The 15,103-nt window shown below is 25.5% G+C and overlaps 1 protein-coding gene across 1 annotated transcript; it reads right to left on the bottom strand.

Moving 5' to 3' along the window:
• Positions 1-437: 437 nt before the first annotated feature.
• LOC124942487 (zinc finger protein WIP2-like) lies at positions 438-3,129 on the bottom strand. The gene is made up of 2 exons (XM_047483005.1): positions 2,525-3,129; positions 438-1,046 (listed from the first exon to the last, which is right to left on the bottom strand). Exons 1-2 carry the CDS (start codon positions 2,918-2,920, stop codon positions 612-614), a joined length of 831 nt encoding a protein of 276 aa, XP_047338961.1. The 5' UTR covers positions 2,921-3,129; the 3' UTR covers positions 438-611.
• Positions 3,130-15,103: the final 11,974 nt, after the last annotated feature.

Raw genomic sequence — 15,103 nt, 5'->3', positions numbered from 1 at the left:
CACCTAATCATTTCCCATATATAATTTACATTAAAAATTTTAATAATATTTGTCCGTTCAAACTCAACTACAATCAAATTTGATTACAGGTGTTTTCAAAAGAATTTAAGAATAGATCAAAACGTTCGTAAGATTAATATCACGTGAATGTGGATTTAAATAAAATAATATTTTAAAAATAACTTAATTAAACATATATTCATCAATTTAATATATTTTATGGTAAGATTAAACATACATTCAAGTATAACTTTTCAATTTTCCTCATTCTCCCTCTTTTGGATTAACATGAAACATTTATTTGAAAAAAAAATTATGTTCAAATCTAGTAATTTATTAATTGATTTTGTGTAATTAATTCAGTCCTTAAAGAATATTTCAAATTTTGAACATATAGAAACTGAGATAACTCAAAGCAATTTCTTTTTAAAGGAGAGTAAGAAAAACAAAGAAACCATTAGCATTGAAACTCAAAGTATTAGCTAGTGGACATAAACACAATAAAAACCAAAATGGAACAAAAAGAAAAAAAAATATACACATTAAGGTGGTTACAACATTGTTTAATTATTTGTATCAAATAAATGCTTTATTCTTCTTTTGCTCAAGATTTAAGCTTCGTCGTCATCAATCTCATAAGAACCTAAATCGTCGTCCTCATGTTCAAAACTCTCAAAGTTAAGCACACCATGGCCGTTCCCAAATGCCTTAATGTGATCCTTCAACGACCTTTTGTGCCTAAAGTCAGATCCACAAGTGCAATACCAAACTCTCCCGCAATTCTTCTCGTGAGTCCTCCAATCGCCTTTCACCGCGAATGGTTTGTTACATTTCCTACACATAAATGGCTTGGTCCAATGCTTTCTCTTGTAGTGTGTTTGCAAGGTCCGAAAGTCCTTTAATGGCCTCGCGTTTGAGTGGTCTATATGGTGCTTGCAACCTTGAGCGCAACAATAACATGGCAACCTTAGCATCGCTGTCGGTTGGATCCCTCTTAAGGACTCAGGACCCTTCCTGTATTGAGATCCGTGACCCCACATGTGCATCTAAAAATAATGTAACCAATTTTAACACAATGTCTTAAAATGTAAGATCGATCTCAAAATATTGTTAAAGATGAAATGGTAATACATTTAAAAAAAGATTTTTAATATAGACACCATACAATAAAAACATAAAAAAATCACAATAATTAAGAAAAAAAATACCTTTACTCAAACATATCTATGATCTTAAAATTAAATCTATAACTGCCCTTAAGTATTAACTAATATTTTAGTCAAGATCAAATATTATTGACTTAACCTAATTGTTAGCCGACCCTAATACCATATATATATTTTATGGAAGAGATTATAAGCTTGTAGTATTTTGAAAATCATCGGTAAGTGATTAAAGCATGAAAGTATTTTAGGGATGATATTATCGTAAATGATGCCGTAAATAACACCCTAACAAAACAACTCAACAAAGATCAATCGGGCTAACTTTATTAAACAAAATGTAACAATGTCCCACATGAAAGTTATTCAGATCACGCAACCGCATAAAATTCCGAGAATACGAGTTCAACCCCTTATTTTACCGGGACGGTAATGCGCCCTATTGACAGAGGGAGTCAATTTATCTTCCCCGCCCCATTCCACTTCTAAAATATTTTTACTACAATTCTTGTTTGTTCGGTTTCAATTCACATAGGGCGCAATTTAACTAAATTATCAAATATAAAATTTGTCTTTGATAAACTTAAAAACATTTGAAAGATAAACAAATATATTTATGATGTTGTATGAATATTTATAAGGGCGTAATTATAATAGTGATATAAATATCATCCTGCTCCATCTTCGTAAAACAAGTAAAACCACAACAAAGCAAGACAATTTGTATAATTGCCATACTTAAATACAACACATAGATAAAACATATATTGTATGATTTTTTTTTATCTTTTCAAAGCCAATAAATTAAGGCTCTTGAAATATTACAGCAATTTACTTTGTTTATCCAAAAAATCTAGTTTTTATTTTCATTGAGAAACAGATTGTATGAATATACAAATCTAAGATAAAAACTTGCAATAAGAGCTTGTTTGATGTTGGGTTATGTGGAGGGCCTTTGTTAGCTGTTGTTTTTTTGAAAAAAATAAGATTAGATATTCAATTTTTATTTTTATAAAGATCATAAGAAGCTCTAAATATTAAACAAACTGTGGAGGAATAGTGATATGATCAGAATGAGAAAGAAACTTGTCGTCCCGGATCATATCGCCATTATTGATTACTGTTGAAAATTTAATTAACAGTTCTAATGAAAATTGAGTAAATAGAATCCACCAATGTTGCATGCACTGGTCAAGTGATTGCAATTTTGTGTCTATAAGTCAGATCTGATTGTATAGAAAGTGAGAAACTTCAAGTTTCAAAAAACCCTAAAAGTGACACTTCAATTTAAAAGGTTCTTAGTCCAAATCTAATAAGCAACAAGATGAACCCTAAAATGAGATATGAACAATAATACTTACCTGTAAGTTATTGTATCTGCTAAAAGTCTTGAAACAAACAGGACATAAGAACTGAGTAGGACCAATGAGAATCTGAGCTGGGGTTGGAATCCAATACTGACCCTTGTTGATTCGGCTCAAAGGGTACCCTGAAACCACACCATGATCATCTTCATGTTCATGTTCATGAATCACTTCTGAATTCGGACAAGAGTAATTAGAGAGTCCTATGTTAAGAGAAACTGTCACACTTCCTTGTTCTTCATCTTCATAATCATTTTTCTTTTCATCATCAGGAACCCTAGTTCTCATTGAACATAAGTTACCCAAAAGAGGAAGAGCTTCACGAACAGGAGACATAATTGATTCTTGTGAGGGAAGAAGAGGGATGAAGAAATTGGAATAGGGTTCTGCCATTTTTTATTTTATTTTGTGAAAGATTTGTTTACCAATTTTGGTTAGTATTATTCATTCATATATACTGACAGAAAACTGTATGCAGCCTCTATATAAATATTTAGCAAAGAAAGAGAGAGAGAGAGAAAGAGGGTTAAAAGTACTATGGAAATGGAGAATTTTCTCAACCCTTGTAAAAAGGCTGGATGGAGATAACAAGAAAAAGAGAGAAACACAAACATTAGGGTTTGTTTGTTTGTACATTTTTTTTTATAATTAGTCTATTAGTATACTTAAGGAATGTAAAAGAAGAGAGTAGATCTAAAAAAAATCTAAATTTACATGACATCGAAGATGAAACACTTAGATTTATTGAGCAAGTTTATTCTGAACTATGTCCACTTTCTACCCTCGTCGAACCTAATTAATCCAAGTTTAATAAGAAAACATAATACTAATATTAACTCAATAAGATAATTAATCCAAGTTTAATAAGAAAACATAATACTAATATTAACTCAATAAGATAATTCAATGAGTGAGTCGAGTTCGTATTCTACTTTACTAAACAACTTTTACTTTCCGTTTCTTTAGTTTAAATCGTGAGAAAATTAACGATGAATCAAAAAGGAGTGAGAAGTAAAAATAAAATAAAACAAGTTAAATTCAAAATGAATAAGAAACATAATATTATTAAAGTCTGTTAACTCATTAAAATCGATTTCATCATTGATTTTAGTATTTATGTTTTTTTACACTTGATCATTGTTTTAATTATTTTAATATTTGTTATTGTCATTTCTTTTATATTGTAATTTGTTTAATTTATGAAAAGTTTTGTACATGATTTTAATGATAAAATAAAAAAGAAGAAAAACAAAATAATGAGCAACAAACCCTAGGCACTTTAGAGATGAGCTCTTGTTGCTTTCATCTGAGTCTCCACTGTTGAATTTTCTGTCTCCACTGTTTATCAGTGAACATTATTATATTTATTTATATTAACTTTCTGCCAATTACTATTTCAATTCTTTAGTTGTACTTTTATGATCAGTTTGTTAAGACTTATATTAATATATATAAGTTCTATATTTATAATATAATTAAACTGCTAAAATATATGACTGGGAATATTTTAATTATTGAAGTAGGGGTGATGGTGATTATTTGTTTTACTAATCATTTTTATTTGTTTAGATAATAAGCATCATTAATAAAAAAAATTATAGAACTTGTTATTAATGACATTATTAACTTTCATAAAATTTACTTTTCATATCTTCTTTTTTTGCTATAATATTTAATTTAGTTGTGTTTTTTTTTATAATACATTAAATATTTAAAGTATATATAATTACTAAATGAGAACTATATTAATTTTTTATATAAGGTATTTTATAATTTATTTGAGAAAGATACATAAAATTTTGCTGGTTTGATGAGATTGTATTATTTTAATATTCAACTGAATATTTGTAAATAATTCTATTTCATATATTTTAAATATTAAGCCTGGTTAGGTTTGAATTACTTTAATAACTCAAACATAATTAAATCACTAGTAGAAAAAAAAAAGTTCTTCTCGACCAGTAATCAGTATATTAAAATTTTATTTATTTTAAATTATTAATTTTTATTTTATTTATATATATCAATAATTTTTTAAATCTTTCTATAAAAATAAATAATCAGCACCTCTTTAAATTTATCAACGATCATTGTTTTTTTTTGTTTCTGCTTTATAAAATTTTCAAATAACCCCAAATCTGTACCAGCTCTGTGGAGAATCATCATTTTATCAAAGAAGATAAACCAAAGAAAATGGGGACAAGGCTGAGAAGACATTTTGGATTCTCTTAAAGAGTTATCCATTGCTCCATGCTCCACCATTTTTCTTAATAAATGATGTATATCTTTATTCTTAATTTTAAATTTTTAAATTGGATTTTATTTTCGAGATAATTAGCCTGATTTCATATTTATGAACTCAATTTAAATATGAACATTTTTAAGTGAGAATTAAAACGACTTATTGATAAGACATGTCTGAACTAATGCTTACCACTTTGCTATTTTTAATATATATATATATATTCTATTGTTTATTAGCTTGGTTGACATTCCTAATAATTTGGTGAATGTTTCTTCTATGATTTTTTTTTTTTTACTTTATTGTTGTATGTTTTTATTCATGTTAACCTTTATGAAATGACCTTTTGTTAATCACAAATACCCTAATCTTGAAATAAATGATATTTATGATACACATGATTTTTAAAATTTAAAATGATGGAAGAAATTCAATTATATTAGTACAATCAATATTAAATTTAGTTAAAATAAAATGAAAGTAATACTTTTAATTGAAAATAATTTAGATATTATCAATAAATTTGCCTAGACTACCAAAAATCTTAACTGTTATTCTTATTAATTAAAAATATTTTATTGACCATATGGGAGGGTCATGGTTTTAGTATTGTACTGACTTATTCTAAGGGGGTGGTTTCATATTATTATTAGTACTTTTTTTTAACCAAACCTTTTATATCACATCTTATTTATTTTTAATTATCAAATAACTTCTCATATTGTTCTATATTCTTATATATATATGTACATTCAAACATACAAATCACATATTATATGGAAAATATCAATGCCCATTCATTACCCACCTAAAAAAGAAAGCCATCATGACCCTCATAAGGTCAAAACTAAAAACCTTTTTTTAAATATTTTTTATTAAAAATATAAGTACAAAGAAGCTACACTCACATGTACACAAGTGTCCAAGGGCAAAAAAAAAACATTGAATAATGGTAACAAGGCCAAAATACAATTTACACACACAAAAATCTATCTATTCATCATCACTTCCAAATTTGAACTATTTTAACGAGCGCAAGTCTTTCGCTAAATCTAGCAAATAAGTATGAAGTCAACTCGTGTTCTTCAACATTCCCGATTAATTGCAATCACATTCATAACATGTCATTGTTTTTCACTAAAGTTATTAAATATATATGCATATCCTAAATTAAACTCAAATGAGAAATTTAAATTGAGAAAAACAAACCCTAGCCAAGCCCATATCCTTCTGCCTTTACTCATAAGAGAATGAATAGTGGGACTTATAAATACCCCTGAAGATGTTGACAAGGTCGATTGAGGACAGTTGGAACTTAGAAGATGGCTTAATTATTGAGAGAATATATATATAATGAAATAAAACCCTAAAAGTAAAAAAAAAAATTAAAAAAAAATGCAATGATTGGATGTGACTGTTCACGTACAAATATGATGTCATTTTTATACAGCATTTTGCTCGACTCTGCATGAAAGTGATTGCTTTTGCAGGTCTAACATATTGCCGGTTTGATGCTAAAGGTGGCATACCGACAAGAAGCCTTAATAATGCTCATCAATGGAAATGGAAGTCTCTTTCATGCTTCATCTCATCGATCCAGGTCCACAACCTCTTATTAGCTATCACCGGAAAAAAAGTTCTATCTCATCTCCAATGACTTGTTTGGTTTGATCTAGGGTTTGTTTAAGTACTTCTTATGGGTATTTTTAAATTAGTAAGGATATTTTTGTAGGAATTCATTATATGATGTTCCAGTATTTGAGTAATTTCAGTTAAGTTTGGTTGAGGCGTTTGATATGTCAAATACGCTTAAATATTTGAGTAACAATCACAATTATTTTTTTTGGATGAATGATCTTTTAATGATTGTAGTTATCCGATATGTTTCTTTATAATTTTATTATTATAACGGTTAGAGAGTTTGACGTCATTCTTGAGAGTTTATGAGTTCGATAATCTGAACAACGTGTTTGTATTACTTTTTTATTTTAATGTTTTGGAACTAAAATATAATTTTATTTTAAAATTTAAATTTCATAAAAATAAAGTAAAATTATTTTAATATTTTAATGGATAAATGAAGTAATTATTAGAATACACTAATGTTATAAAAAGTTTCTTAAAACTTGAATAAAAATATAAAAATTAATATCAAATTACCTAAATGGAATTATACACAAATTTTCAAAAATGACAAAGTTAAAAAAAACCATTTAGAATATTTTCATTAACTCAAAGAAACCGAAGTCTACAAAGATTTTAATATCCTTCGCTAGAAAGATTTTAATATCTTTCACTAAAAAAATTTAGGATTGTCTAGTAATTTTTTTATTTTTTTAACTTTTTCGATGATATTGATCCACACATATTTTTGTTAAATATCATAATGAGACTTATGTTTTTATTTCTAATTAACAATCTGATTGTAAGTGTGTTTTATTTTTTTTTGCTAACAAACCAACTAATTTGATGATATGGAACCCAAATTTGCGAGAAATTACCTCTATAACATGATGATCGAAAATAATTTATTCCATTTTTCTTGAAATTCTTTTGGAAACCACCTAACTATAACAAAAGAAGACAATATTACATGACAATTGAAGTATGGACAGTCCCCTTTGTATAGACATAAAAATGTGGATAAATTAAAGAAGGTAACAAGCTTCATATATCCCAAAATATCCTTCCTCTTATGTGGTGAACAATTAAATGAGCCATACTCACTTATCATGCCCTAGATAATGAGCCAAATATCCTTATTTACTCTCTTTTTTGGATTGTACTTAACAAAGTCCCTATCTTCACGATCTTTCCCTTCAATAATGCAAATTTATTTCACAGCTCATTTAGAGTTCTTGTATGACATTTAATTTTGAATTGTACTGTACATCATCAATGAATCGCATTGGGCGTGTATACACATGCATTTGTCGGTTTAATTCCAATAACACGCGGTTTATTTGAAAGAAAATTATAAGCGGATCTATATTTTTAATGAAAATGAGTACTATTTAATGTTGTATCAAGCTTTAATATTATTCTTGGTGAAGGAGAAAGTTATTACAGTCCTATTTTGTATTTATTGATAAAACTTAATCATAAAAATAAAGAATTACCCCAGATTAATTTGACAATATTATTAACACGAATGTTGCATCTAACTTGAATACAATTTAATTATAAAACAAGTAATGATATTATTTATTAAAATTAACTAAAAATCATTAATAAAAAAAGAAAGAAAGAAAAGACTCAAAACAAAACAAACAAAAACTTAAGATTTGATTAGTTGATGTCAACTTCAAACACAAAACAAGCATTTTTCACCATTTTGACTCGGACTTGACCTCAACACAATAAGAGAGTAACCTCGAGTGTCTTTGGAATTTTCTTGAGTGGATCACTACGGGTGGGAATCTAGATGACTTTGAAGATGTGAAATGTGAAAATCACATCCTCGTTAATCAGTGCAAATTTAAACCTCGCGGTTTATCCTTCTTAACTCGTATCTTTTTAATGCCTCAAATGTTTGAGGATCTAGGAAGTGTCAATTAAGAAATTGTTTATAAAGAATAAAAATAAGATGGGGATGATGTGACTTGGTTAAGAAGGACTAACAAAGTCCACATCCCCCGAATGCCCCCGAATGCAAATGGATGAACTTTTATCCTCGGATATGAATAGAGATCTTTTAGAGGTTGTAAGGCGAGCGATTAAGATAATTGAAAATTTTAAAAAACAATCAAGAATACACTGTAATGTAAAAAGTAACAAAGTTGCTAAATAACAAAATATTAATAAAGAATTATATAAGCCCTAAACTAGGGTGAATCACCAAACCAAAAGAGATAAAGCATTGAAAAGAAACCTAATTAGATACATATTGATTCTTAAGAGAAACATAACCTCGTATATTAGTTTTTCATTTTTCACATTATTTTGTCGAATTATTTCTTTCAACATAGTATCGTGAATCAATCAAAAATAGTCACATTTTTAAAAGCATGCTTCTCTCAACCGATGTCTCTGACATCATGCATTTCTTTTACGAAATTGAACTATACTATTTTACGTTTTTCCTAATCACAACATTCTCTTTACCGCCTATCTCATCCTCCTCATAAGTGATTTCTCCATACATCCTAACTAAACCACACATTGAATTCTTTTCACTGACTAATATGGGTAATTCTCACCTATGCTATAGAACTTTTTCAACTGTTACAATAATCATACTTGAGTTCATGAATAATTGCAATCTCTTGTTTATTCATTTAACTTTCTTCAATTTGACACTTCCTAGTCATCAATGAGTACTTGGGACATGTCACAAGGCATGCAATAAAGAGAATATAAGTCATGTTAAAACAGTATATATATATATCACCAAAATATAAAGATCACCCACATTCTGCAAACCAAATTAAGCTTCTTCAAAAGCAAAAATGGCATCTGATCTGATCTGATATAATCCCTGTTCATCAATGAATGAAACCCCCCACGAAGGGCTGTCTGCATAGACTTGTTTCATTTAAAGGCCCTACCTGCCATTCCATATATACCTCCAACTTAATTTCCATTTCAAATCTTATATCTATTAACTAAAATATATATTTTATTTATATTCTTATTGTCTTTTTTATTATTATATCTTTATTGTCTTTTCATTAAAATTCTCAAACTTATAAAAGGTTATTTAAAAGTAATTGTACATATTTTACTAGTACATAAGCTTTAGTAGTGATTATATGATCGGAAAACTCGTAAACAAACAAGGCCTTGAGTGTCATTTTCATTCACATAACATTAAAGCCTTGATTCAAGCTTAACCACATCTATGGCATCCAGTAAACGTGTACCCATAATATTCAAGCTTATGAACACTGTAGTTGATGGATATTGGAGCTACCAATTGGACCTCGTTTGATTCCACTAGTATATATAAGCTGATGCGAATAATTAAGGTGTTTACACTAGTTTGAGACGAATAAACTGAATCAAACGCGTCTTTACGAATTTGACTAGTTTGATGTAAATTTTTTTAAAAAAACTAGATTTTATATGATTTGAAAAATGGTTTTGTAAGTATATATTACATAAATATCCTTATAATTGGTAAATATTATTTAATAATAAAATTATAAAATTATTCAAATAAGTGATCATTTGTATTTTGTTTAATGACGTGGCATCACCTCGTTGGTTAGAAAAAATAAAAAGTGTGAGGAAATAGAGAAAAGAGATAAATTGTTTTATCTTTTATAATAATCAGATTGACCACGTCATTCACCCTCTCATGCCCTCACCCAAATTGTAGTTTTTAATATTTTGTTGGGATATTGAATTAAAGAAAATAATGTTATTAAATATATTTTAATATATATTAACAAATTTAATAACATTTTTTTCGTATAACCTCAGTTTTACTCTAACACCAACTTCAATTGTTTCTGAGATTCGTGTCGGAAAGCTAATAGAATCGGTTTAGGAGTTAATCGTTTTATTCGAGAATATACGAGCTTAAAATCTATTGGTTTAACACAGTTGTATTTTTTTTTTTTAATGTTATGTATTTTTTGTTTAAACAAATTTTATCATTTGATATAAATATATACTATTTAAAAAAAAAATATATATTTTCAAAATTGTCAAATAATATTTATATATAGAGATAGATGGTTGGAGAGAATGAAGATATGAAGAAAGACTTATGTAACTAACCTTAAATCAAATTCCTTCCTCGCTTTAAAAGACAGTTTGAATTAAAGATGAATAAAGCTGCAAAAATAACAGAAAAACAATATTATAATAAGCTGGTTTCGGTTGTTTTTTTTTTATTATTAAATTTAACAATTATCAAATATAATAAAATCACATCAATTAATATTTTTTAAATAATTTAAAATTATTTTAAACAATCTTATCTAAACAAATTTCAAGAGTTAGTTGTTTTAATTTATTTTTAAGTTTATTCGATGGAATTTATCAACTAAAGAATAGAAATTTGATATTTAATAATTTATTAGATAATAGCTCTAAATCTGATAATATAAATTTAAAGAGAAAGAATAAAATAAATATGGAAAAACAATTTTTTCTATATCTATTTAATTCAAATCTTTCCTAATAAATTATTAGTTGAAGCTAGAAATTTATTAGTACAAGGGAGTGTGAATTTAGTTGATTAATGAAATGATTTGTTTATTAAAATATAATAATAATAATAAATTAAATTAAAAATTAAAATTAATCTCTCAAATTAAATTTTTTTATAATAAAAAATGATTTGCTTCGTCTGAATGACTTATCTATTAATAAAGCTTGTTCTTAATTTCTAAATAATAATGAAACTGAAATTTGATATCATCTATCAAAAAGATAAAATCTACAAAGTGAGATTTTTATTTATTATTATTATTATTATTATTATTATTATTTTAGTGAGAAGAGTGAAAGAGAAATAATTTAGGAGAGATAATAAAAATAAAATGACATGTTATCACATTATTGACTTGAAAAATAATAAAATGAAACGAGAGAAAAAAAATAAAATTTATTATTTTTTCATTACTTCACGTCAATTTTATTCAAATTCCTTCCCCCAACTCCCTCCCTAATCATTTATCTTTTAGTGAAACATGTATCACATGTCACATGCTTTTACATGAAACTCCAACTAATCCAATTGTAAATTTTACCAACTTAGAATCAAACTTGATATCAACATTCATTGTAATAACATCCTTTGATTAAGAAAATATTTTATTGCAATTGAAAATTTCTTATATATTAAATAGAATATGTTTAAACAAATTAGAATATCAAATTGAAAATTTTTATTGCTAACTATTTTAAGAATATGTATAATCTTGTTATAATTTTATTTTATTTATTATGCTTAAAAAAAATATTATATTAAGTTTTAATTAATATTTTTAGTTATTTAACAACATTGATTATAACTTTAATTATAATTAATGTTTATGGTATTCAACCATTTAAACAATTCAGATTAATTTCGATTTTATATTTTTTTACAAATTGGTTAACTGACAGTTATTGGTATCAATTTTACTTGATTTACGTCCCGGCCGGTTAACCGGGTTTAATAAAAAATCTATAATTCAATTTTTAAATTTTTTTAATCATAATTATAATTGCATGTTATTGTAATATTATAATTTTTTTTTTACATATTTTAATAAACTATTTCAGTTATTTTTTAATTTATTTTTTATACTTTTATATAAATTATAATATATTTTTTAAAAATAATTTTATACAAATTATAATTTTAAAAAATTTAAAATAATTAATATATATAAATTATTAAATATATCTAATATTTATCAAATAACTAATATAAATATATAATTAAATTGTTACCCATTTACCAGTTAAAATTATCGAAAAATAGATCACTCATTTAACTGATAAGAAAATGGTTAACCAAAACCGATAAAATTAATTAACCGATGCACCGGTAAAATAAAATTGATAAGCTATTGGTTCAGTTATCGATTTTTCGGTTTTTTTGCCTAGCCTTATTTGTCCTATCGCAAGATGACCAAGAATTTGTATGATATATACTAAAAATAAAGAGTTTATTTACAAAATTTATCAATTATAAAATTTGGAATTTATATTAAATAGTAAGAATTTTTTTTAAAAATAAATTATTATTATTATTTATATATATAATTAAATATAAAATTAAAATATTAATAAACAAATAACAATAAAAAAAATATTTTTTACGAAATTAATTGTAATGATTTAATTAATTGATAAATAATACTTTTTTAAATTAATTTATTTATTTTCATTTTTATAAAATAGTATAACTAAATTGGAAATCTAATTTAGTGAATCAACAAAAAAACAATGGACGATGAAATGATGCCCAACAAAGGATTATGCCTCTTATAGCTCTAATGGGCCTTATATTACAGCCCAAATGGTCCAGTCACAATATAGCCAGTTTATTTTTAATTTTTTTTTTTAATATCTTGTTTAAATAATATAATTATATGAAATATACACTTTAACAAATTTGTGAGTTCAAAATCAACTCCTTAGTTGAAGATGTTTCCAAACAGATCAATATTTGCAAAATTAGGTAGATATTTTTAATAATTTATTTTAATTTCGAAAGAGTACAATCCTATAATTATAATAATCCTAAAGCAGATTGATGGAATTGTTGTTACTTTATTTAGGGAATATATGAAATCTTTATATCTTAAAATAAAGAAGTGATGTAATCATAAATGCAAATCAAGAATATAAAATAATAATCAAATCATTAAAATTAGGCTTAATCGACTCTAAACCGACAAAAAATTAACTTAATCAATCAAGCAAACTAAATTAACAAGTGAGGTTTTATGTTTGTTGAACCTAACCTCAACGGTTCAATTGGTGATTTTCATGCTTATGAACGAACCGATCAACAAACATAATTGAACCCTTCATGAAAATACAATATACAATTTCATAATTATAATAATCCTATAGAGATAGATGAAATTGTTGTTACTTTATTTAGGGAATTTGGTAAAATTTTTATATCTTAAAAATCATGTGATCATGTTTATTCAAATAAACATACATGCAAATCAAGAAATATAAGTAAATAATCAAATCATTTAAATTAGATTAAACAATTCTAAACCGACCAAAATTTAATTTAATCGAGCAAACCAAATTAACAGCGGAGATTTTATGGAGTTGGAGTGAAAATGAGTAGGAACGAACAAATATTATTAAATTTGTTAATATAAATAATTAAAAATATTTTATAACATTATTTTATTTTAATCAATATTTTAATAAGATATTTTTATTTATTTATTTTGTTTTTGAGTATGATTCAATAATTACAATAATCTTATCCCGATAGATGAAATTGTTGTTACTTTATTGAGAAAATTTGGTGAAATATTTATGTCTTAAAAAACCAGAAATGACAATTTTCATAATTGTAAATCTAGAATATAAGTAAATAAACCAAATTAAAAATTGAGGTTTTATATTTGTTGTTACATTGGCGGATATGCTTAACATAATTGTTGGTGGATATGCTTAACATAAATAAACCCATAACTTATTCATTAAAAATGCAATATTTTCTTAACTTATCTAGTAAAACATCAAAACTTTGATTAAATATTAAACAAATTATAATATAGTAAATAATTTAAAACCAATTTTCTCCCACAAATATTTGTTTTATTTTGTTACAATAAATAGTTATTTAACTCTAAGTTATGAGATACCATATGTATTGTCTATCTGACTAAATCAAACCATAAGTAAATCAAAACAATTAAGATGACCAAAATAAATAAATTTGCATCATCTAAATATATTTATTAAATCTAAATAAACATGATATATTAAACTAATATTTATATTTAAATAAAAAATCAATTAATTTTATTTCTTAATAAAAAATATAACTCTCATTAATTCAAAAAAAGTAGTTACATATGAAATATTAATTTACAAATAATACCATATAAAATCTAAAACAAAAAATAATACAATAAGACAAATTTATAAAAATTAAAAATTCAATAAAAAAAATCCAACCATCTTGACATTTCTTAAAGTTGGATCCAAATACAATCTCGTTTGGATTCTATTATGCGATTTTTAAAAAAATTATATTAAAAATTCTAAACAACAATGAAATTTGTCATTACCCGTGGATTATTAAGCAACATCGCGCCAAAGAAATTATTACCATCTACGTGATCAAAATAATTAGAAATCATGTAATCAAAAATGAAAATCTAACTTAAAAACTCAAATAAAAGAGAAATAATTTCAAATCTAACCATTTAATCTTCTTTGTTTTTAATAAAAAATCTACACAAAATACATTAACAAGACAATTGACGAATATAAATAGCAAAAGAACCCACAAAAAATTTGAAACAGAAAAGAAAAAAAAATCAACTCAAATCGAATTAGTGAAAAAAACAAGAAATTCTCAAATTCTAAAAATAAATTAACAAAATAAGAAAAAGTTAAGATATTCATAAAAATTAATACTAAGATATATATAAAAATAAATAAAAAAGTTATATATCCATCTGTAAATGATATATATAAATATTTAGAGAAAGAGAGAAAAACGCGTAAAGAAGACAACGATCCATCCATCCAAACTCAAACCGTCGATCATTCCAACATTAGAAAACCCCATTAATTAATCCACATAACTTCATCTTCCCCAATTACCCAATTTTTTTCCAAAAAACCAAAAGACAAACAAGGAATTCGACGTTCGTCATAGGTTCGGCGCCGTTGCCGTGTTTGGAACA

This window comes from Impatiens glandulifera, chromosome 6, assembly GCF_907164915.1.
Source record: "Impatiens glandulifera chromosome 6, dImpGla2.1, whole genome shotgun sequence".
Classification (NCBI taxonomy): Eukaryota; Viridiplantae; Streptophyta; class Magnoliopsida; order Ericales; family Balsaminaceae; genus Impatiens; species Impatiens glandulifera.
Note: the sequence above shows the minus strand (reverse complement) of the source record. Positions and strands in the feature narration are given on the sequence as shown.